Here is a 23,344-nt window from a genome sequence, read left to right on the forward strand (position 1 = left end):
GTCACGGATCAAACAGCCAATCAGAAAGTGGGGGTGAGGGCGGGTGTGGCACTTTCCACTTTCAGTTAAGCTTTGGCCATGATTTTTCCCTAATAAAGTGACCTGTTATTAGGTACACTTGAAAATGGCGGTGTACCTAATGGAGTGTCCAAGTGACGTCACAGATCAAGCAGCCAATCAGAAAGTGGGGGTGAGGGCGGGTGTGGCATTTTTCACTTAATCCAGGGGTGTCGACCTCCAGTCCTCGAGGGGCCGCGTTCCAATATGTTATCCAAGTGACCCTCGTTAAGCGCACCTGCGTGAAAACTTTTAGCTTCTTTCACGTTCCGCAGGAGCTAAAACTTTTCACGCAGGTGCGCTTAACGAGGGAATCACACGGACACTCCATTAGGTACGCCGCCATTTTCAAGTGTACCTAATAACAGGCCACTTTATTAGGGAAATATCACGGTCAAGGGTCACACGTGTCAAGCTCTAGTCCTTGGGGCCGCATTCCAACATGTTTTCCAAGATAATAAAGTGGCCTGTTATTAGGTACACTTGAAAATGGTGGTGTACCTAATGGAGTGTCCGTGTGATTCCCTCGTTAAGTGCAGGTGCGTGAAAACTTTTAGCTCCTTTTGAACGTGAAAAGAGCTAAAACTTTTCACGCACCTGCACTTAACGAGGGAATCACACAGACACTCCATTAGGTACACCACCATTTTCAAGTGTACCTAATAACAGACCACTTCATTAGGGAAATAGCATGGTCAAAGGTGTCAAGCTCTAGTCCTTGGGGCCGCATTCCAACATGTTTTCCAAGATAATAAAGTGGCCACTTTATTAGGGAAGTATCATGGTCAAAGGTCACAGGTGTCAAGCGCTAGTCCTCGGGGCCGCGTTCCAACATGTTTTCCAAGATAATAAAGTGGCCTGTTATTAGGTACACTTGAAAATGGTGGTGTACCTAATGGAGTGTCCGTGTGATTCCCTCGTTAAGTGCAGGTGCGTGAAAACTTTTAGCTCCTTTTGAACATGAAAAGAGCTAAAACTTTTCACGCACCTGCACTTAACGAGGGAATCACACAGACACTCCATTAGGTACACCACCATTTTCAAGTGTACCTAATAACAGGCCACTTCATTAGGGAAATAGCATGGTCAAAGGTGTCAAGCTCTAGTCCTTGGGGCCGCATTCCAACATGTTTTCCAAGATAATAAAGTGGCCACTTTATTAGGGAAGTATCATGGTCAAAGGTCACAGGTGTCAAGCGGTAGTCCTCGGGGCCGCGTTCCAACATGTTTTCCAAGATAATAAAGTGGCCTGTTATTAGGTACACGTGAAAATGGCGGTGTACCTAATGGAGTGTCCATGTGATTCCCTCGTTAAGTGCAGGTGCGTGAAAACTTTTAGCTCCTTTTGAACGTGAAAAGAGCTAAAACTTTTCACGCACCTGCACTTAACGAGGGAATCACACAGACACTCCATTAGGTACACCACCATTTTCAAGTGTACCTAATAACAGGCCACTTTATTAGGGAAATAGCATGGTCAAAGGTGTCAAGCTCTAGTCCTTGGGGCCGCATTCCAACATGTTTTCCAAGATAATAAAGTGGCCACTTTATTAGGGAAGTATCATGGTCAAAGGTCACAGGTGTCAAACGCTAGTCCTCGGGGCCGCGTTCCAACATGTTTTCCAAGATAATAAAGTGGCCTGTTATTAGGTACACTTGAAAATGGTGGTGTACCTAATGGAGTGTCCGTGTGATTCCCTCGTTAAGTGCAGGTGCGTGAAAACTTTTAGCTCCTTTTGAACGTGAAAAGAGCTAAAACTTTTCACGCACCTGCACTTAACGAGGGAATCACACAGACACTCCATTAGGTACACCACCATTTTCAAGTGTACCTAATAACAGGCCACTTTATTAGGGAAATAGCATGGTCAAAGGTGTCAAGCTCTAGTCCTTGGGGCCGCATTCCAACATGTTTTTCAAGATAATAAAGTGGCCACTTTATTAGGGAAGTATCATGGTCAAAGGTCACAGGTGTCAAGCGCTAGTCCTCGGGGCCGCATTCCAACATGTTTTACAAGATAATAAAGTGGCCTGTTATTAGGTACACTTGAAAATGGCGGTGTACCTAATGGAGTGTCCGTGTGATTCCCTCGTTAAGCGCACCTGCGTGAAAACTTTTAGCTCCTTTCACGTTCCGCAGGAGCTAAAACTTTTCACGCAGGTGCGCTTAACGAGGGAATCACACGGACACTCCATTAGGTACACTTGGAAAATATTGTAACGCGGCCCCGAGGACTAGAGCTTGACACCTGTGACCTTTGACCATGATATTTCCCTAATAAAGTGGCCTGTTATTAGGTACACTTGAAAATTCTAAAGATTCAGTTCACTTAAAAGAACTGGTATGCACATCACCATTGTGTGGGACAGACACAGCCAAGTAAATACGCCCTCTACTGGCTAAATGCAGCATGTCCCTACCGATGACGTCATGGTGTGCCCTTCCCCAAGGGGCGCTCCAACGCCTCACAAGGAAATTCGTGGAGGTTTTGACCACCAGACGTGCTCTTCCTGGCCCAACACATCTTAACCAGAGTCCTCCAAACCAAGTGAGAAACATCCAGGACCACACGCACATGACATTCCAGAACATTCTTGGATCACAACAACAACCAGAAAAATAAACCATGTCAACAAATTCCATGATGGTGAAGCTCTGGAAGGTCCAAGTTGTAGCTCGACGTGATTGGCTCAATGGAGCTCCAAGTCTGGGTTGTGTTTTGGTTCTTCCGGGTGTAAAACGTCTGCATGGAGCCCAAAAGTGCTGATGGGGGCTGAAGGTCCAAATATAATCCGGAGGTGTCTCCTCACACCCTCCGGCGGGCCCACCAGAAGGTTAAAGTTAGATTGCGGTGGAAACCTTAGAACCTTGGCAGAGCAGCACCATGTAAGGAGCCACGACCCAAGTACATTTTTGTCACAGATGGAGAAGGAGCAAGAACTGGAATATACAAAAGTCACACAGATCCAAATTACACAATGACGTTTTCACATCTTGTAATTCACGCGAGAAAGAAAAACACAAATCCAATTTTTTCTTGGTCAAGCCGGAGCGCCTGCGCTTGCTCAAGCTTTTCCTTGCGCTTCACACTGCAGCCCGCAGGGGGCAGCAGAGGCTCTTAAATGTCAAGGAAGGCTCGCGAGGGCCCGTTCACAGTTGTCCGTCTGTCATCAAATTGGACCTGGAAGGCGGCCATTTTGGTTTCAACCTGCCATTTTTAGGCAACGCGGTACACATTAGGGAGCGTCAATGACATCATAACACTAAACGACATTGGAATCTTTTCTTGAATGGACGCCATAAATATGTATAAATAAATAAATAAAATTCTCATTCTTAAAAATAAAATAAATACAAATACATTTTTATTGCTGCTGTTCAGAAAAGACATGACTAGAAATGGACCCAAGATTGAAAAGTTTATTGCAAAAAATGAAGGAGGAGCCATTCACGGATGTTCAAGGAAAGCAAAGAAGGGCCTTAGGAAGCCTCAAACATCTTCTTCCTGTCGGCTTTTTCTTCAACGTTCTTCCGCCAGTCGCCCACCGCCTCGATGGGCTGAACGCACACGCGCGCGCAAGCAGACGTTGAAAATAGCGCTGAGGTGGCGATGGAGAGGATGATGACGACGATGATGTGCTTCTCACCTCGTCCTTGACCTCCTTCTTGACCTGCTTGAGGTTGGCCCTGAGCTCCATGTTGACGGTGTGCTTGGAGCCCAGCAGCGCTTTGAGCATAGAGTCGGCCGACATGCGCACCTTCTTCAGGGCCGGCTTCTTCACGCCTCGCAGCTCCACCACCTTTATCTGCAGGTCCTCGATCTGGGCGCCAGGCGCGAGTCAGGCGGCTTGCGGCGCTCCCTCCGCCTCCCTCAGCTTACCTCCTTGTTGGTCTTGTTGACTTTGGCCTCGGCGTCGTAGCGCTCTTCGTCAATCTTGTCGATGGCGGCGTTCAGTTTCCTGCACAGCTCCTGAAAGCGACAAAGCTCGACTCAACTTTTTTGTTCCCGGACGAGGCGAGGCTAGGCTAACGCCGTTGCCTCACCATGAGCGCGGCTTGGTCGCCGCACGCGTTGGGGGCGGGGCAATGCTCCGTCATGTAGGCTTCCTTCTGCTCGGCCAAGGTTTTCTTCTCATCCTCCAGCCAGGCGAAAGCGATCTGCAGGATCACACTCTGCAGCAGCGACATTCAAGAAAAAAAAAAGTTCAGAGCAAATGACAGCCACCAAAATGAAATCATTTGAGTCCAAAAAAAAAATAAAAATGTTGGCACCTTGAGGTGATGCCTGCGGCTGGAAGTCATTTTCTTCCTGCCGAAAGAGAAACATTCGAGAATCAAGGCGGCGGACGCAAGACAGCGTCCGAGCGAGAGTGGCGGGCAGCAGCCATGACGGGACTCACTCCGACATGTTGGCGCCGTGCCGTATCTCAGCAGCTGCACACCACAAGACGGAAAGGAAAGGAGAGAAGAAGCGTGAAACTTGACGCAAGGCAAAGTGCTGACTTCAGCACTGGCTTGATGGACGGCGGCATTTCGGGAAGGCGCGGCCAGGATGCCCGGGAGCAGGTGACACGTCAGGCTGAAAAGATTTTGCGGTCGGGCCGCTTTTGATCCGTCCAATTGGAAGCAATCAATAAATGTGTCCCAAGAGATTCCATAAGTTCTCCAGGAGCAGAAAGGCCCTGAATCTCTCCAGAAAAAGCCTTTCGTTTTGAAAATAGGCTCGTCCAAAAAAGAAAAAAAAATGGACTTTGACTTCTTTGAAAACTGGGGAAAGTCAACCCAAGTCTCATAAGAATGCCTCTCCCCCCCCCCCCGCAAAAAAAAAAAAAAAAACTATTCATGAGACAATGACAAGTCCTACTTGAGGTCCAGATTTGCTCCAATTGACTCGCATGCAGCAAACGAGGCCAATCTTTGTCATACGCGAAAATGAAGGCATTCGAGTTGCATTAAATAAAGAAATAAATGTAAAATGAATTACAAAACGACCCGAAAATGGAACAAAAAGTAGCAGCACATTGAGGGTGAGGCTCAGCGGCTTGTTCCATCCTCAAAAAGCCTCGCTGGTCTTTTCCCAAAGCAGAACAAACACAATCGGCCAGTGCCGGACCTGACTTGCGTTTGCGAGGCGGAGGCTGGCGCCGGCACAACTCACCTGAGGAGGAAGAGAAGAGAAGAGGAGCAGGAAGTGGAGCCGCTGCCAAGACGGCCGTATTTATAAGCGGCCCACGCAGAGCGGCGCAGGACCTAGAAGGCGGCCAGGAGGCGGCGGCCAGGAGGCGGCGGCCAGGAGGCGGCGGCCAGGAGGCGGCCAGAATGCGGCCGTCCCGCTTATGGAAGCGCATTCTCGCCAATGGGCCCGCCGGCTTCTGAAATACAAGCCGAGGGGCCCCGCCCGTGTCCGGCTCAGCTGACGCCGCAAAAGTCAAGAAAGGAGGAGGCAAACCTGGCATTTCCCGGGATTTCAACTTGCAGCATACTTGAAAGCCGTGGAGACCTTCGGCCCCAATTTGAACGGCTTTACATTTCAATCCTTTCCAAATGGATACGTTTTGGACGTCATGCAATATAAAATAGTGCATGGTCATAAAAGTTTGACATATTTATTGGTTTGCGTTTTAGGAGGTCTCAAACATCTTCTTCCTGTCAGCCTTGTCCTCGATGTTCTTGCGCCAGTCGCCGACCGCCTCTGTGGGCTAAAGGGGGGCAACAACACCACAGACACAACACGCGCGTCAGCAGGCTAACCCCGGCAGGCCAACTGTAGCAGGCTAACCGTAGCAGGCTAACCCTAGCCTTAGCTAGCAGTTTGGCCGTTGTGAAATGAAAGCAAATTGAATCAGAGTTGTTGCTGACTGACCTCCTCCTTGATCTCCTTCTTGACCTGCTTGAGGTTGGACCTGAGGTCCATGGTGGTCTTGTGCTTGCCTCCCAGCAGGGCCTGCAACATGGCGTCGGCCGACATGCGCACCTTCTTCAGCGCCGGCTTCTTGACGCCCGCCAGCTCCACCACCTTCAGCTTCAGGTCCTGGATCTGAACCCAAGGCGTCTCCACAGTTAGCGAGCGAGTCAAGTCGAGGTCACAGCAAATTGGGTCACCCACCTCAATGTCCATCTTTTGCACTTTGGCTTCGACGTCGTAGCGAGTCTCGTCGATCTTGTCGATATTTGAGTGAATCTTCTTGCAGATGTCCTGAGAGGATTCCAAAACGTGAGCGCTAACAAAATTCAATTTGGCTTTATCTCACCAGCAGGCTGGCCATGTCTCCGCTGAGGTCCGGTTTGGGGCAGGCCTCGGCCATGTGGGCCTCCTTGGCCACCACCAAGTCTTTCTTCTCCTGCTCGATCCAATTGAATGCGATCTGAAGCATCAAACTCTGCGGCACAATTTAATTCACCGCTATGGTTAGCACCGTTAGCGCCATTAGCATGGTCAACACGGTTGTCAGTGTTAATTATCACCTTCAGATGATGTCGGCGACTGGACGTTAGCTTCTTCCTGCGACGGGAAGTTGGCATGAGCTCAAATTTGCCGTCACAAAAAGTCAATTATGATGATGAGATTGTTCAAATTGCAAAAGATTAACAACTGCATCTTTATGAAAGTTATTTTAAAAGCTCTGGGAAAAGTCCTATGGATGAAAAAGTTATTTAAAAAGTGGTTTCAAATAGCTTTATTTTAAATTTAATTCAATTTGATTTGAAGTCATTTCATAACTGTTGTAAGAAATTTACGATAACTCACAACAAAAAACTAAATCATTCGATCGACGTACAACAGTCATGACCACTCTTGGGCACTGAGCTATTTTTGTGTCTTTTTCGATGAACGTTGATTTTTACAATGGTTTGTCAAAAAAAAAAAAAAAAAAAAAAAAAAAGTCATGCAAGAGGAAGTGCGACTCACTCAGACATGGTGGCTGCTCTTGTCGTTCAGCGTCTGTTCAAGAAAAAACAAAGTGGCTGCTCAGAGAATGATGGGAAGCCCCCCCCCCCCCCCCTTTGCACCTGCGACCTCAAAACAGCTAATTTGGGTAGTGCAACATCACAATCCACACCCTGTCAAAGGTCACCGAGACAGCCGGACAACATGGCGGCCAACACGCACACACACGGCCATTAACACCAACACACACACACACAATAACAGAATAACGCACAAGCACGCATATACACAAACCTGAATACACGTTCAAACACACTCTCACAAAAACATTAACACGCATCCTGACTGAAGGGACAAACAGTTCCATTTCAAGTTCCAAAAATCAAAACAACAAACACACAAATAAAAAAGAATATAAAATGCTCCTTAGCATGGGAAGGCGTTTGAAAATGGAAGCAAATCTCCAAATGCTAACCTGTCGCTTGCTCGCTCGCTCGCTTCTCGCAGGTCGGCGTGACGACTGGACTGGGGGAGATGATGAAGAGGAGGAGGATGAAGAGGAGGCCACAACAGGAAGTAGGCGGTGAAGAGCCAGATTAAAAAAGAAGCGTTTATGGACGCTCAGCAGCAAAGTCAGCGAATGGTGACAGCGGCGTCGGCTGGGTGGGCGGATCCGGCGACACGCTGCGCCACCGCCGCCGGCCATCTTTGGATCGGGCCACGGTCAACGCCGCCCGAGCTACAAACGAAAAGGATGTCGCACGTCGGACCCGAGGGATGAAGTAGCTCGGCTGGGACGAGGGGGATGGATTGGTCCGAGCTGGAACAAAAAAAAGAAGCAGAAAAGGCTGAATGTGCAATCCTCTTTGACCCTGCTTTTTTTAGCCTGACACAAAATGGCACCATTACTGATGCATAACATCACGCTAACTTTAACTGGTTTATTTGGAGGGGATTACACACAGATGGATTGATGACGCAAAAAATGGTGTCGTTTTTGCAGGGGTTGTCTGGCACATAATAACCCCGCCTCGATTGGAAAGGCAATTATTCAACAATTGTCGGTGAGATGTGGCCTTTCTCTGAAACTTGGTCGTAGGAGCAACGCAAACGAAAATAAGAACAAAATGACACCTCATAAGTGGGAAAATTCCCAAGTGGGGCTGTTAGCATTAGCGCTAGCATGCGACGGACGGCCTGTAGGCTTCAAAGCTCTCCATAGAAGCTTGCAGCTACAAAAACGTCAAGTCACGCAAACAAAAAATGATTATTTCATAAAGTTAAAAAAGTAGGAAAATAATCATAAAAATGATGAGGACCTACCTTTAATGTGAAATGGTTTTCCTCTACTTCACAGCAACTGGAAATACAAACACATGACACAACTCCACATTTAAAGACGAAAAGTCCATTGGTTGAAAATGAATCACAAAAAAATAAGACTTACCTTGAAAGGTCTGTTGAAGATATGGAAAATGTATCCATATTGATGTGATTTTTTTGTCCGGGGTTCCTTACTTTATTTCGAGGAATTACAATTGAAGCTTGAGAAATCAGCGGACCTGACGTCATGACTAGAAGCAGGAAGCGAAGCGCTCTGGCGACGTCGTGTGGTCGAAACTGCCCATTACATTCAATTACACGTCCACGCCATTTATGGTTAACGTTTAAAAGGGTACTACAATAATTATTTTATTAGTCAAATGAATGAACGAATAAATAAATAAATAAATAAATAAATAAATAAATAATTCATAACACTATTCTTTCTTGTCATGAGAATGTTGAAACATTATAATTTTTCAAAATAAAAGAAAATTGAGAATGATGGCATACCTATTTAAATTGCCACTAAATCTCTTTTAAGTGGGATTTTTCCTCCTTTTTCTTTAAAAGTGTAATCAAAGAAAAAAAACGGTGTTCTGCAATACGTTTGTAAATTCAGTTAATTTCAGGATGCGCTTTTAACGACATCAAGTTGTCGTCACAATCAAACGCATCGTGATATTATGATTTAAAAAAAAGCTTGATATGAAACAGTGTGAAGGCTATGAAGTGTTTGTACAAAGTCACACGGCAGCGTGGCAAGTTTGACTTTGGCAAACATTTAATGAAACAACAAAACCTTTTTTTGATGACAATAAATGTAAAAATGCTTTTTAGGCCGATTCAAACATCTTCTTCCTGTCTGCTTTGTCCTCAATGTTCTTACGCCAGTCGCCCACCGCCTCCGCCGACTGCACACACACACACGCACACGTACGCGCACACGCGCACACGGGGTCAGCCCTCACTCTCTGTGTAGTGTCCTCCTTACGTTCTATCTTTTTCTTTTTCTCTTCTCACATTTCAATTTGTAAAAAGTGACATTGGCCATGAAGCGTGGCTTGCGTACTCACCTCCTCCTTAACTTCCTTGTTGACGGGTTTGAGGTTGGCCCTGAGCTCCATGTTGACGGTGTGCTTGGAGCCCAGCAGCGCTTTGAGCATGGCGTCGGCCGACATGCGCACCTTCTTCAGGGCCGGCTTCTTCACGCCTCGCAGCTCCACCACCTTTATGTGCAGGTCCTCGATCTGCACCAGAGGAGAGGCGTTAGCTTAGCTTTGGCAGCCACAAAACCGGACAAGTCGGATGAGCTAGCAGCTAGCGCGCTAAACTGGACAATTTAAGAAGAAGAGGAACGCACGCTCACCTCCTTGTCAGCTTTTCCGACTTTGATGGACAAGTCGTACCTCTCTTCGTCCACTTTATCGATGAGGGCGTTCAGCTTCCTGCACGTGTCCTGTCCGCATCATCGGGAGGGGGCATCGTCATGACGCGACATCAACATCGCCATCGAAATATGACATCGTGCTCATCGAATGACATCGTCAAAACGTGACATCGTGACGACATCATCACACATTTTGCGTAGCGGTGAGCCGACCATGAGCGTGGCCTGGTCCCCGCTGAGACTGGGTCTGGTGCAGGTCTCGGACAAATAGTTCTGCTTGGCCACCACAAGGTCTTTCTTCTCCTGCTGGATCCACGTGGAGGCGATGGACAGGATCAAACTCTGCAATCACGCAAGCAAAGACCTTCACGCACCTCCTCGTAGCTAGCGCCTAAGCGCTAAGTTAGCATGCTAGCCTCACTATGTTAGCGAGTACGTCAATTCGACAGTGACAAAGAAAATCTGCTGCTGAATGTAACTTGTAATCTAACAAGTTTCTTTTAAAACCAACTCATCCAAAAAGTCAAAAAGTTACTTTAAAAGGAGTGATCAAGTTACTGTTGAGAGGAACTGGCAAGATAGCAAAGATGTAAAGCAACTGCAGCATTGTGTTTACCTTTAAGTGATGCCGGCGGCTGGAGGTCATCTTTTTCCTGAAGAATTTTTATTGGGGGGGGGACAAATCAATCAATCAATCAATCAATCAATCAATCAATCAATCAATCAATCAATCAATCAGTTTGAAACCTCACAACTTACTCAGACATGTTGCTGGCGTTGAGGGCTGCGTAATGAAGAAGCAAAAGAAGAAGAGTAATTAGAAGGCCCGGCCATCAGCAAGCCCAATCTATTTGCAAACTTTGCACTTTATAGCAGCTGGGGGTCAAATGTCAAGCGCAATAATCTCTTTAGCCCATGGCGGGAAATTAAATCTCTTGGGGGAATCCACACCGTCCTAAGTCCTTTCACGGAAAAGAATTTGGCGAAGAAAAGCTGCGGCGGCGTCAAACGCGCCAACGCCAAACGCGACGCCGCCTCCTCCACTAAAAATACTGACAAGCTTCAGTTGCCACCAAACCTCAACGGGCATCTTCATCATCCATGTCGTCGACATTTCACCACAAGTCTCATCCGCTTTTCGCTTCAAAAGCTGCCAGAGATCAAATATCGCCAAGGAAAGCCCAGCTGTCCGGCAACAACAACAACTTCCCAAGTCCGGTCAAATCAAATCAAATCAACAAAAATAGCAGCAAGAAGAAGAAGAGTATATTGGAAATGGAAAATATAAAAAACAAACATAAAACATTAAAAATCTTAAAAAAAAACAATGAAATTTAAAAAAAAAATTAAAAAATGGGCTTGAAAAATAACAAATGTAAAAAATGTGATGTAAATGTAAAAACAAATGGACAAAAATATTTCAACTTTGCATTAAAAGCTAGACGATTTCTTAAGGAATGGAAATGGAAAGTAGTCTTCAAAATAAAAGGTGGAAAAATATTATTAAAAATATATATTAATATATATAATATATATTTAAAAAACAAACAAAGAAATAAGCAATTCAAAGAGACAAAAAATAGTTCTCAAAAATGCCCTTGAAAAATAAATCGTTTGTAGAATGGGAACACAAAGCGACACCGTCGATTGACTTTGAATACAACGATGTCGTTGTCATCGTCGTGATCGGTGGATTTCGAGCATTATGGAGAGCGAGTGAATATGAGCAAGATAACAAAGCATGCAGCGGCAGGAGGCCCAGCGGGGGTCAAGAGGTCGCAACCGGAGGAAGAATCGGCTCACCTGTGCCGAGGAGCAAGGAGAAGAAGAAGAAGAAGGAGCAGCAGAGACAGCGCTAAGAGTGAGTCGGGCTCCGACCTGCCAATTTATACACAGATAGATTTACATAGTGACCACAAAAGCCATGTGGCTCCGCCCACTGGTGGAATATCAAGACGCCACGCCGCCCGGGATGAGACTCTCAAGAAACGCGACCCCCTCGGACCGGCCCCAGACGACAAAAGGAGCAGGAGGACGAGGAAGAGGAGGAAGGAGGAGGAAGACAACAACCCTGATGCTAATGTAGCAGCCTTTCAATTTTTGCAAAATAGCAGTAAAGAACAGGTTCACATTTCCATTATGCTTTTCTTTAAATTGTCCGATTTTAGGCATACAATGTGGTGAAATGTTTTTTATAGTTGTACAACATATCTATAGGTTGCTTTTTAAAAACATTTATCATGTTGTGATGAATTTCATGTTTAAACCTGAAAATTAACAAGTTCAAGTGTGAAATTGATCACATCAAAGCAACACGCGACTTTTTTTCTGCTGCATCAGTAATGCGCTTCTTTGCTTGACAAAATCAAAATCATTGCCCCCACTGACATGGCCGACAAATAGGCGTCGTGACAACAACTTACGGGTCATTTTCAATACATCGACAAGCGAGCAAACCGCCTTCAAATACCGTCAACATTCCATGTTAGCTCGAACGTGCGTTTCTACCATCTTGGCGCTAACAAGCCATGCTAACAACTTGGAAGGTATTTTAACGCCCCCACTATGAACGGTCAAAAAATGTGAACAATTGGCTTGACCTTTGGCATGCTAGCTTCCCAACTGACTTCCACTATCTTGGTGTCAACAACCTGCAAAAGTATTTAAAGACATGTGAAGTGGAAATAAACATTAACAGCTTCCCGCTTGCGTTTCAGGCGCAAACAGCTACTCGCAAGCCGTGAGATTGAGGCGCACTCGGCAAGCGGACAACTGAGGCCATGATGGTTAAAGCTCCAAACACAGCAGTAGGCAGAAGAACAGTAGGCAGTAGAAGAACAAAAGAAGAGAAAAATCAAGAGGCAGGAGAAGAAAAGCAAGTGGAATGTCATGGCTATAAAAAGTCCCAGGCAGCAGATTTGCGCCGGACTTTCCACCTGGATAACGTTTCCTCATTAATTGCTTGAGCTCAGCTTGCATTGGACGTTGTGGATATTTTTAGCGCGCGCATTGTGACATAGTGTACCAGCACATTAGCACGTTAGCTTCAGAATCCGGCCTTTTCCAAATGTGCCGGCGACCTGTCATTGACAACCTGTCAACCGGTGCGTTGTTGAAAGTGACAGACAAAGTAAATGGTGACCGTCGTGTTGTATTTGTCGACGCATCCTGACATCGATTCTACCTTTGGCTCCATCCGCCCTGTCCACCAAGACTGTTGGCGACCAACTGGTCAACATTGCAGGCAGCGAATGGGGTCAAGGTTCACAAGCAAATGTTTTCCATTTCGGTGCCGCAGGAGCCTTCGGAATGTTCCCGAGTTGCCGTGTCACTTTACGCCGACAAAACCCGTGGCTTTTGGCGCAGTGTTTGAGACCCCGTTTTCAGCTTGGAGGAACACCGGGTGGCCGCGTAAGCAACTGCACGCAGTGATTCAATCGGACGTGAAAGGTGCAGATTGGGGGGGCATCTAGTGGCCGTCTGAGGAAGTGCGGCTCACTCACATTTTCACGTAGCGTGTTGTTTTAAGATCCATTGCAGGTTTGTGGTGTCACTCAACACCTGCACACCTCAAGGGAACCCAAGTGGCTCATGTTAAATTCGGCCTGCGAGATGCCAACGTGTTTAATAGGAGGACTTAAAAAGCATCAGCGGCATGCTTCTAGCGTTTACGATCATCTAAGGCGACACCGTCAAAGGATTATCTATCGCCGACAGGTGGACGGCAACCTTAATGGTTTGTAAAATGGGACAGTGTCGAAATCAATGCTCCTCCTTGAAGGAGGTCGTGACTGCGGGTCAACGAGCATGATCAAGTTAACCTGCTGATTGCATTTTACCTTGCGACATGTGATGTCGTTACCTTTTCTAATTTGCATCTCCACATAGAAAACAACAAGAACAACTTCAATGAAAGGCATTTTGCCTAAGCTAATTGCTTACTTAGCCACAGAATTTGAGCAACGACTGTATAACATTTTCAAATTCGAAGCAAAATATATAAACAATCAAATAACAGCTGGACTCAAAATGTGTTCATTAAATGTGTTCAGCTCACACTTTGCTAATTACGTGGTGTGCTACTCAAACAGCAGTTGTTTCACTTTCGCCACTTTTAGCATGATGCTAACATTGCTACCACCACCGCAACAATAAACAAGTTCTTTTCAAGTCGAAATTTTTTGAAGTCAATATACTCCCGTTTAGTAAAGAGTGATGGTTAAAAAAGTCAAAGTCAAAGTCAGCTTTAAAAAGTAATTTAAGGTAACAAAGCGGAGAGATATTTGCTATAAAGGTGAACACGAGAAGAGGAAACAAGAAGAAGACGCCACCAAGGGGCTCAAGCACAAGAGCTTTATTCCAAATACAAGAAAGCACGCTAGCATGCTAGCATGGTGGTTCACAAACACCCACAACAAAACACCCTTTATGTCAACTTCCCGTCTTCCATCCCAACGTCACAAAGCACCAATCGAGAACTTTCCTTGAAGGACTCCGTACTTTCAAGTCGAACTTTTTGTTTTTTTTTTTGGAAACTCTTGAGTTTGGACGAGAAGAACAGAAACTAAGGCGTGTCGTCGGGGTTTAGCTGTCGAACATCTTCTTCCTGTCTGACTTGTCCTCGATGTTTTTACGCCAGTCGCCAACGTCGCGGAGCTGCTTGTCCTGAAAACACAAAATGTTCTCGTCAGCAAACTTCTGCCACCGTCTGACGGAATCCCATCAGCATCGTCCCAAAATAGGTCCTTTCAAATATCTCACAGGCACCTGCAAAGATTTCTGCAAATTTCTCCAAACACCTCAAAACCAGGTTCAAACAGTCCAAAGTTTTGACATTCAGTAACACTGTGGAAGGTCGTCATCTAACATCTCACGAGCATCTTCAAACTCTTCCCAATTCATCTCCAAACCTCCTGAAAGTCCTTCAACATCTCACAGACATCTGCATCATCTGCCGAGACCCCTCAGCGCTTCCTCTTTTACCCGACGACGTGAAGCATCCGGCCAAAAGCGTGTGGCTCACCTCCTCCTTGACCTCCTTCTTGACCTGCTTGAGGTTGGCCCTGAGGTCCATGTTGACGGTGTGCTTGGAGCCCAGCAGCGCTTTGAGCATGGCGTCGGCCGACATGCGCACCTTCTTCAGGCGAGGTCTCTTGAACTTGCCCCTCAGGTCCACAATTTTGATGTTCAGGTCTCGAACCTGCAGGAGACAGACAAACGACATGAAAAGGTTTCCGTCTGTTCACCAAAACACAGAAATGGTTTCCTCCTCTCACAAAGGCATCCTTGACCAGAAACCGTTTACTGGTCTCATGAAGACTCGGCTCTTCTCACAAATGTCCACAGAGCAGAAATAGCCTTCTCGCAAAAGCTTCACTCCGTCTTCTCACCTCATTGAGGACCATGTCGAGCTTGAACTCAATGCAGTAGCGTTCCTCCTCACTGACGTCAATCTGCTCGCGGAGTTTTTTGCAGAGCTCCTGAGGAGGACATGACAGCAATTTCAGCACGCAGAGGTCAACAAACACCACGTCCAAGACGGCCGGCCACTCACCCGCAGCTCGTCGCCCGAGTAGGGAATGTCCATGGGGGGACATTGGTTTTCCAGGAACTTCTGGCGCTCCGCCGCCTTCTCGTTAGCCTCGGCCTCCAGGAGGTTGTTGGCCACCACCAGCATGCAACTCTGAGGGGGTTAGGACGTGGATGATGTGGGTTGGGCCGGCGTGAGCGAGCGCAGCGCACCTACTACCTACCTTCAGAGTGTGCTTGCGTCTGGCCGACAGTCGTTTCCTGCACGGATGGCAACGTTACGGACGACTGAAACATTCAAGCGGCTGGCAGAAATGTGCCCATTTTATTGAGTCTTCGGAGGCTTTTTTGCTCGTTATGGGTTAGCTTGAAGTTGCTATTTTGCTTTATGTTTGCATAGCAACCGTTAGCGTGTCAGCATTTAGCCCACCTCAGTAGGGTTCATCTCATTAGCGTCTGGTGTCAAATGAAGGCGACAGCTGAATGCAAGCTGTTAGCATGCTAACAAGTACGTCATGGTAAATGTGATGTCACTCACTCGGTGGCCATGGTGGCTTCTCGGTGTGGACCTTATCTGCCAGACAAAAATAGAAAAAAGATGATAAAAGTTGCCAAATGTAAGAGAAAAAAAACATCAAAGTTGTGAGCTCTAAAAATGCACAAAAGATAAACAATGTTGAGCGCATTAGCGGCAGCCTCGGAATGCTCTTCTGAGTTTAGTTGGGGACGTGAAGATGTCTCAAGTAATCCCCATGGATTCAATGTCCACGTTTAATTTTAGAAAAGGCTCTGGATGAAAAGAGTCCAGACGATCTCAGGCAAGCAGTCAAACGTTTCAACCGCTATCTCGCTAATGTTAGCGTGACCCTGTGCGCTACATGCTTGATGTTAGCAGTAGGTGACTTAAGCGACACGTTGACTAAAATGTTTGTCGTTTCCTCGTTCTCTTGTTGATAAGATCGCTCAATAATCAGAGTGGAAATAAGCTCAGTTGTGCGAGAAGCAAACCAACAAGTTCTCACAAGTGATCTACGAGCATGGAACAAGGTGACAAGGTGGTATGGGGGAGGTGAGCACGGGGGCCGGGGGGGGTCATCGATATCAAACGGAGGATGCGCGTCTATTTGCGGCCTCAGCTGTCGGACGAGGTGCTCGTCTTAAAAGAAAAGATGTCCGAGTGAGGTGCTCAAGGGAGGCCGTGGTGGTGGTGGGGGGGGGTGGAAATGTATTTTGGGAAGTGCGAGGACATGATGCTGAGGGACATCTGCCCAAGGGATTGTCTGCGGGGGCCGTAACCCAACACGCTGCCGCAAGAAGCTTTCGCATGAGCAAAGGGAAATAAATAGCAGGCAGCTGCTGGCCGCTGACGCCGCCATCTTGTCACTCACATTTTAGGCCCGATTTGCGCCCAAAAATTCTCGGCGTCGGTTCGACAAGCTTCCGCTCTTGAGTCGGCAACGACGCATGTCGTGTTTTATCTGAATGACGAGGAAGCCAGTCGGCCTCGTGTTGTCTTTGTTGCCGTGACGACAGAGACAACAAAGACGCTGCTGCTTGGCATGATGATGATGATGATGAAGAAATCAGAAAGCATCAACTTGCACATTTGCTAGCTACCGTAGCATCGCATTGATCACCGGAAAAGCTCTTCTGAACTGCTCGCTAGCTTATTTCGATTTTTTCTTTTAATCCTCTCAAATATTTTTTCCAAACTATTTGATGTGGCCTAAAAATGGCCACTCTCTCCCGCCGACTGTAATTTAATCGTCACGCCGACACGCACGAAATGAAACGCTAGCAAACCAACGACGCTGACAACTGCGGTGAGAACGTTCAAGCAAAGTCAATCTGATGAGGACGCTTGCCCGTCCTCTTGTGTCGTGTGATGTGATGTGGTGTCGCTGACCTGTTGGGGGTGCCGACGCTGGGCTCGCTCGCTCGCTCTCTCGCTCCTTCCTCGGCTGGCTGGCCGGCCGCTCTTGTGCTCGGGATGAGAGATGAGCTTTAAATGCCGCGCTGGCGGGAATGCGCCGTCTCCTCTTTAGGGAAGCGGATTAGCCAGCAGGCCAATGGCCACGCAAGCTCGTGTAATGCAACGCACACACACACCAAACGTATAAATAACCGATTGACCTTTAAGATGGTTTTCTTCTTCTCGATGACGATGATGGATCAGAAGACCTCGGTGAACAAGATGAAGGTGAGGCACGTGAACGCCATCAAGGATGAAGACTGTGACATGATGACGATCAACAAGCTAGAATTTGCGGAGGAAGACGATAAAGGTGAGGGTGAAGACCACTAAGAAGGTCACGATCCTCCTCTGCATCTGTTGCCATGGTGATGACACAAATCAGTTTCAATGATTTGGTTTTTTTAATTGCATTGAAGCTCCCGTGGTTAACGAGCAAAGATTTTTGCACGTAGCCACGGCCAGTGTTGGGGCGAGCCGTCCAATGAGAGGGCGTCGAGTTGGACGCTAGGCGTCGCCCTCGAACATTTTCTTCCTGCCATCCATGCCCGACTTGTCCTCGATGTTCTTGCGCCAGTCCACAACGTCGCGCAGCTCCTTGTCCTGAAAAGCAACAAAAAAATATCAACCGTGAAGAACGTGCCGATGTTACCGACACGTTTGCGCGAGCGACTGACCTCGTCCTTGACCTCCTTCTTGACCTGCTTGAGGTTGGCCCTGAGCTCCATGTTGACGGTGTGCTTGGAGCCCAGAAGCGCTTTGAGCATGGCGTCGGCCGACATGCGCACCTTCCTCAGCGTGGGCTTCTTGAACTTGCCCGTCACATCCTGCACTTTGATCTTCAGGTCATCTATCTGCACACGAGGCAACGGTGAGACGGTGCGACACAAAAAAAAAAATCATAGTCATGTTCTAAAGTTGGCCAGGGGACAAAATGTCGCCTCCTACCTCCTTGTTAGCCTTTCTGACCTTCACTTCAAGGTCGTAGCGCTCCTCGTCCGTCACGTCCGTCTTGTGGTGAATCTCCTTGCACAGCTCCTGCAAACCCACGTCACTGTTAAGCACCCGCAGATTCACTTTTATTTTTCAATAATGAAAAAAAGTTTCATTACAAAAAAAATTATTATTCATCGAGCTATTTGGTCTTCCACACGCACTGTCCCCGCCCACACACCTGTAGCTCTTGTATGGTGTTGGGAATGACCAGCGGGGGGCAGCACTGAGCAATGTAGCGTGCCCGCTGCTCCTCTCGCTCCCGGGCCTCCTGCTCGAGGTGATCTTTGGCGATGGCCAGCATCACACTCTAAACACAGCACACCAAACAGACACGGAGTTGTGGTCATGTCAACATCTCACAAGTTTGGCGCATGTTGTGTACTTGTACCTTGAGGTGATGTTTGCGACTCAAAGACATTTTCTTTCTGAAAGATTTCAAAATGAATAAAAACATACGATGGATGGGAACGATTCCAGGCCGGATACCGTCTTTGTTACAGTTAACAATCAAACACACGTTTCGTTGATTGTAATAAAGCAAAGACACAAGATTTCAGACTTACTGCGACATTTCTGATGGAGGGAGGGAGTGATCGTCTTCAAGCTGTGGAAAAAAAAAAAAACATCTGAAAAAAGAAGTCCAACAGAAAAAGAGCTTTCAGATGAAGATAAAATACATTTCATTGATTTGAAACCTTAACAAATGACGAAATAAATAAATAAATAAAACAAAATAACATGTCAAATGCAGTACATCTTTAAAAAAAAAAAAAAAGAAATATTCTTACCATTGAAGGGAAGAAAAGCAGTAATGACCGAGAACATTCTATCGTCTTTCTCTTTATGGACGCTGATTTTCTCAGCGACCAATCAGCTTGCAGCATCTGCAAGCGCGCACCTCCCAAAATAACTTTTATTCCCAAAGTGGGACTTTGCCACACAACAAGCGCGCTTAATGGTTTGTTTTGTGAACGGCGGCGGGAAGGCCGTCCAGCGTTCGTTCATCTGGTGCTCAAGGGGGAGTGAGTAGTGACAGACAAAATGCAGCATCTGCACAGAAAAAGCACAACAACGTTAGTAGAGCAACAAGGGCCGTTGAAATTGCAATTCAATTAAAAAAAACAATAAATGTTATCACTCACGTACGGCATCTTTTATTGAATGAACAGTACAAAGGTAGTGGCACCACTGAAGAATCACCTGAGAACATTGAGGAGAACCAAGTCCACGTTCACCTTCACCAACGACGCGGGAAAAACAAAAGCGCCAATATATTACAGCCGCCGTTTGCCAAGCTCACATTTGCACGTAGAAAAAGAAAAAACAAACAACTCAACGGCAGATATCCAGAAAAGGTGCAAATGTCACGTCACAAAGCCAACCAAGACGCTAAGTTATTTTCACATATTGTTAGCATAGCCGCCGCTAGCCACTTCAACGACGAGAGCATCCTTATTTTGTAGATATTTGCATAAAACTTAACAAGTTTGCCATAAGTTGGCAGGAAGTGTCGACACTTGATGACTTGAAGGAAACGTTTTGTCGTAATGCTAACAAAATGAAACAAAATTATACATTTGGAGGCTAACCCAAATGCCGAGCTAACGACAACATTAGCGTCGATGCTATTTGGTCACTTGCCAAACATCGGCTAGCCTCAAAAAATGCCACCTTAAATGAAATTCACATTTCAACAAATGTCTTCATGTTCCCTCTTTGTTTGAGTCATAGCACAGCGAAGTCCAAATATTAGCAGGAAAAGTTGTGATGGCAATTTAACAAAATATTTTTGAAGAAAATAAGGAAAGTTATACTTGAAAACTACAAAGCCAAAAATGGTACAGTATTAAAATGAAAAAAAAAATCCAAAGTACCGCCCCTTAAAAAATGTCTTCTGCAATTTGATGACATTTAGTCATCGAAACGGAGACTTTCCTGATATTGCCACCTTTTGCTTTTTCCCCTCCATGGTGTGCTTCTTTCAAATCACCACAAAACATCCACAATATTCACACAGAACACAATTCAGACCAAGAGTCCAAACTCTGCACAGTAGAATCGAGTAAAAGTTCTTCCTCATGGAGGACAGCTCGGCGTTGTTGTTCCAGCAGCAGACGAGCACATCGACACCAACATTTTCACGAGGAACCAACAAGATGGATGCGTTTGAGTTTTGGGAGAGGGTGGCCTGCAGGTTCTAGCAACAAGAACTGGACCGCCATTAAATAAAGCTGACTTTGACTTTAAAGATCTACTGGCGCGACACCACATCACTGGAATCAAAAGCGGGCCTCAGCCCTCCACACATGTTGGGACGGATGGGGGGGGGGGAAGGGATCCAACTTCTTCACAAGGCTCAACTGGAGGGCCACAAGATTCCAACTAGTAACAGAAAATAGTTCCACATATCTCCTGAGATGTGGTGTGGGAGCTAAAAAAAAAAAAAAAGTTTGGAGTCCAGCCATGCGACAGCAAACGTCTGGAACCAAAAGCAGGTTTCACTCATCTGGAGCTGACAAAACAAGACATCAACCGGAGGACCATCCATCCACGAGTCGTCGCGGGACCAGAACCATGTTCACTCGAGTCCATCCAAAGAGTTGCGGCCAAATCTCAAATTGGACGCGGCGCAGTAGCAGAAGCACACGTTGCGGCACATCGCCGGGCGCTAACTTTTGCGGCCACTCGTCTGAGCTCGGGGCGGAGTCAGGTCCAGGCCACCTTCCTGGAGATGGCCTGCTTGAAGCTCTCCGGATCCACGTCGCCGGGCCTGAGCGTCCTCTCCAGGCTCACCAGCAGGTTGCGGTGGCATTCGCGGATGTTGACGGGATATTTGGCCCGGAGCAGCTCGTAGGCGGCCATGAGCCTCATGTTGCGCTTGAGCATCAGGTACTGGATGACGCAGGTGGGCGCCAGGGAGAAGCCGTCCCCGCAGTGGACCAGAACCCGCTTGCGCTTGCCGGCCGAGGCGTGGATGCACTCGTTGATGTCCTCAAAGCAGCGCTGCTTGACGTCGCCGATGTCCACCTTGAGGCGGGACCAGCTGTGGCGGGCGCCGCGCGAGCAGGTGCAGGGGATGAGGCTGAGGGTCGGCGCCGCCTGACCCGGGGCGCCGCTCATGTCGATGATGCTGTCGATGTTGTTGCGGCACAGCGCCCGCCCGTTGTACGCCGCGTTCAAGTTGCCCACGTAGATGTAGTCCGTCACCTTGGAGATGACTGGCTCGAAATGCCGCGGGACGCCGCCGCCACCGCCGTCCCCCTCACCTCCGGGTGGATCGGGGGCGCCGGCCGGACCCGTGGCCGCTCGCCGGCTGTAGTTGCGCAGTTTCCGCGACCCGGAGCGAGAAGGCGGGTTGGAGTCCGACTCGGAGCTGACGTTCCACGGCGGCGAGAAGAGCGAGAAGCGGCCGGTGGTAGCCTTGGACGGAGGACCTCCTGCGGCGCAGAAGAGGGACGCCCGCTCCAGGGAACCCGTGCTTCTGGCGGCGCCTGCGCTGTGGGCCTGCTCCATCTGATGGAGACATCACACACACACACACACACACACACACACACGGCCAAGCGTCAGTCATATGGGCATATTGTGACACAAAGACGCCTCCCACAAGACCCGACCTGAGCTTTGAGGTTGTTCTTCCATTCCTGCGTGTCGAGAGCTTTGAAGCGTCCACTGCTGTCGGATGACACCGACATGCAGAGGGGCCGATGGTGGTGGTGGGCCCGGGGGGGCAGCTGGGGGGTAAGGGTCGCGGGGGCCGCGGGAGGCGCGTCCGCTGCCTCCCTTCTACTCATCATCAGATCGGGACACGAACCTGAAACAAACACGCCAGCAGAACTTTGTAAAGTTTGAATGAGGTACTGAACTTTTACGAAAATCTAATCAAATCGACGTATGCAACGTTGGCAATCTTTTCCAAAGACAAACTATGAATCAAACACAGAACGCACCAGTACATTCCAGGCGGCTGATGGACTGAATGGTGAGGGTGTTGTGGTTGGTGAAGATCTTGTGAAGGGCGCTTACGAGTCCTGCTGGAGACAAGTAAGAGTTCCTCAGGTTTTGACAGCAAGCAAGCGAGCGAGCGAGCCAGCCAGCCAGCAGACTTACCAGCGCGGCGTCCATCGATCTGACTACTCGGCCCCTTTTTGGCAGCCACGATGTCGCACTCGGAGCGGGCGTCCATGTCTGGCCTCCTGCATACAAGGAGACAAGCAGCCGCCGGCTCAGGCGGCGCGTCATCTTGTTGGATGAGCCGGGCAACGCGTCGCCTCCATCGGACGGAGGCGCGCGCATCAGCCGCTAAAGTGTGGAGCAGCGAGCTCAGCGTGTCATATCGTCAAGCCTTAGAAACTGTGGCCATGCTAACTTGACTTGTTAGCGAACGGGGCGCACCATTCATACGCCGCTGGCTAGATAGCAAACCGGCGGTGTGTCGTTCTTTCACGGCGTTCGGAGCTTGCGCCGCATATGACTCCAATTAAAAAAAAAAAAAAAAAACACGATTTCACTTCGGCAAGTTGAGTTACATGACTAAATGAGCTGGGACGAGTGCTAGCCGGCTAGCTAGCCTGCTAGCCATTCCGCTAGCCGAGCAGCTCGAGCCAACCCGGAAGCGCGCTTTCTTTTTCCTTCTTCAGCCTTCTTGTGACTTCCGGGAGAATAACTGCGCGGTAGTGCGCCCACTCGCGGGCTGGAGAGTGATTGCCAATATTGAAGTCCATACAGTTGAGTGAACCAGTTTAATGCGTACGATTCAAACCGGACCCATCCGCGAACATTTTTGCAATAAACCTTGTAAAAAAAATTGGTTTTTAAAACTCTTGTACTGTGAAAAAACATTGATAAGAAATAAAACACAAATAAACATTTGTAAGCAGAAAATATGCACTAATTACAATGATACTAAAATTAGTGTCTCATAAGAAGCAATGCTGTGTAGAAGTAGTCGTAGTAGTAGTAGTTGCCTTGCAGGATGGAGACATTGCCGTTTTGTTGCTTTTGTCAACATATACAGACACAACACAGGATGGATGTTATTTTGTACTTATTTCATTCCAAAAAGACCCAACTAGCAAGCCTGGAAGTATGCAGTTTTTCCTTCTTCCAAAAAGAACTTCAGAGAAATGGCTGTGCGCTAGTGCTGGAGAGAGATTGCCAGTGTGTTGCATTTGCCACTCAAGTGGA

General features: G+C 47.5%; 5 protein-coding genes and 1 long non-coding RNA gene across 10 annotated transcripts; 1 reads left to right on the forward strand and 5 right to left on the reverse strand.

The window, feature by feature from the left end:
• Window positions 1–3,460: 3,460 nt before the first annotated feature.
• On the reverse strand, window positions 3,461–5,649 carry LOC125970312 (troponin I, fast skeletal muscle-like). Its single transcript, XM_049722486.1, has 7 exons — window positions 5,217–5,649; window positions 4,459–4,492; window positions 4,331–4,367; window positions 4,103–4,231; window positions 3,939–4,028; window positions 3,706–3,879; window positions 3,461–3,616 (listed from the first exon to the last, which is right to left on the reverse strand). The coding sequence occupies exons 1-7, from the start codon at window positions 5,647–5,649 to the stop codon at window positions 3,539–3,541; spliced, it is 975 nt and encodes a 324-aa protein (XP_049578443.1). The 3' UTR covers window positions 3,461–3,538.
• Window position 5,650: 1 nt separating this feature from the next.
• On the reverse strand, window positions 5,651–8,677 carry LOC125970320 (troponin I, fast skeletal muscle). 2 transcript variants are annotated; one of them, XM_049722495.2, is made up of 8 exons: window positions 8,271–8,677; window positions 7,423–7,767; window positions 6,969–7,001; window positions 6,524–6,560; window positions 6,310–6,438; window positions 6,165–6,254; window positions 5,922–6,095; window positions 5,651–5,757 (listed from the first exon to the last, which is right to left on the reverse strand). In XM_049722495.2, the coding sequence occupies exons 3-8, from the start codon at window positions 6,974–6,976 to the stop codon at window positions 5,680–5,682; spliced, it is 516 nt and encodes a 171-aa protein (XP_049578452.1). In that variant the 5' UTR covers window positions 6,977–7,001; window positions 7,423–7,767; window positions 8,271–8,677; the 3' UTR covers window positions 5,651–5,679. The 2 variants fall into 2 exon arrangements, with proteins under 2 accessions (XP_049578452.1, XP_068507085.1); XM_068650984.1 differs by lacking the exons at window positions 6,969–7,001; window positions 7,423–7,767; window positions 8,271–8,677 and having other exon boundaries at window positions 6,524–6,918.
• Window positions 8,678–9,036: 359 nt separating this feature from the next.
• On the reverse strand, window positions 9,037–11,542 carry LOC125970319 (troponin I, fast skeletal muscle). Its single transcript, XM_049722494.1, has 7 exons — window positions 11,464–11,542; window positions 10,420–10,444; window positions 10,277–10,313; window positions 9,874–10,002; window positions 9,640–9,729; window positions 9,347–9,520; window positions 9,037–9,184 (listed from the first exon to the last, which is right to left on the reverse strand). Exons 2-7 carry the CDS (start codon window positions 10,425–10,427, stop codon window positions 9,107–9,109), a joined length of 516 nt encoding a protein of 171 aa, XP_049578451.1. The 5' UTR covers window positions 10,428–10,444; window positions 11,464–11,542; the 3' UTR covers window positions 9,037–9,106.
• Window positions 11,543–11,651: 109 nt separating this feature from the next.
• LOC125970328 (uncharacterized) lies at window positions 11,652–13,837 on the forward strand. The gene is made up of 2 exons (XR_007482058.2): window positions 11,652–11,784; window positions 12,378–13,837. It is a non-coding gene; the product is annotated as an uncharacterized lncRNA (long non-coding RNA).
• Window positions 13,838–13,999: 162 nt separating this feature from the next.
• On the reverse strand, window positions 14,000–17,208 carry LOC125970318 (troponin I, fast skeletal muscle). Its single transcript, XM_049722493.2, has 7 exons — window positions 17,096–17,208; window positions 15,728–15,763; window positions 15,414–15,450; window positions 15,215–15,343; window positions 15,051–15,140; window positions 14,684–14,860; window positions 14,000–14,325 (listed from the first exon to the last, which is right to left on the reverse strand). Exons 2-7 carry the CDS (start codon window positions 15,736–15,738, stop codon window positions 14,245–14,247), a joined length of 525 nt encoding a protein of 174 aa, XP_049578450.1. The 5' UTR covers window positions 15,739–15,763; window positions 17,096–17,208; the 3' UTR covers window positions 14,000–14,244.
• On the reverse strand, window positions 15,727–22,761 carry LOC125970316 (troponin I, fast skeletal muscle-like). 4 transcript variants are annotated; one of them, XM_049722490.2, is made up of 9 exons: window positions 19,300–20,868; window positions 18,946–19,207; window positions 18,721–18,761; window positions 18,546–18,582; window positions 18,336–18,464; window positions 18,110–18,199; window positions 17,839–18,015; window positions 17,096–17,764; window positions 15,727–15,763 (listed from the first exon to the last, which is right to left on the reverse strand). In XM_049722490.2, the coding sequence occupies exons 2-8, from the start codon at window positions 19,039–19,041 to the stop codon at window positions 17,669–17,671; spliced, it is 666 nt and encodes a 221-aa protein (XP_049578447.1). In that variant the 5' UTR covers window positions 19,042–19,207; window positions 19,300–20,868; the 3' UTR covers window positions 15,727–15,763; window positions 17,096–17,668. The 4 variants fall into 4 exon arrangements, with proteins under 4 accessions (XP_049578447.1, XP_068507084.1, XP_068507083.1 ...); XM_068650983.1 differs by lacking the exons at window positions 15,727–15,763; window positions 17,096–17,764; window positions 17,839–18,015; ... (1 more) ...; window positions 18,336–18,464; window positions 18,546–18,582 and adding exons at window positions 21,775–21,971; window positions 22,108–22,188; window positions 22,268–22,761 and having other exon boundaries at window positions 19,300–21,670; XM_068650982.1 differs by lacking the exons at window positions 15,727–15,763; window positions 17,096–17,764; window positions 17,839–18,015; ... (1 more) ...; window positions 18,336–18,464; window positions 18,546–18,582 and adding exons at window positions 21,775–21,971; window positions 22,108–22,191; window positions 22,268–22,759 and having other exon boundaries at window positions 19,300–21,670.
• Window positions 22,762–23,344: the final 583 nt, after the last annotated feature.

Source organism: Syngnathus scovelli, chromosome 6, assembly GCF_024217435.2.
Source record: "Syngnathus scovelli strain Florida chromosome 6, RoL_Ssco_1.2, whole genome shotgun sequence".
Lineage (NCBI taxonomy): Eukaryota > Metazoa > Chordata > Actinopteri > Syngnathiformes > Syngnathidae > Syngnathus > Syngnathus scovelli.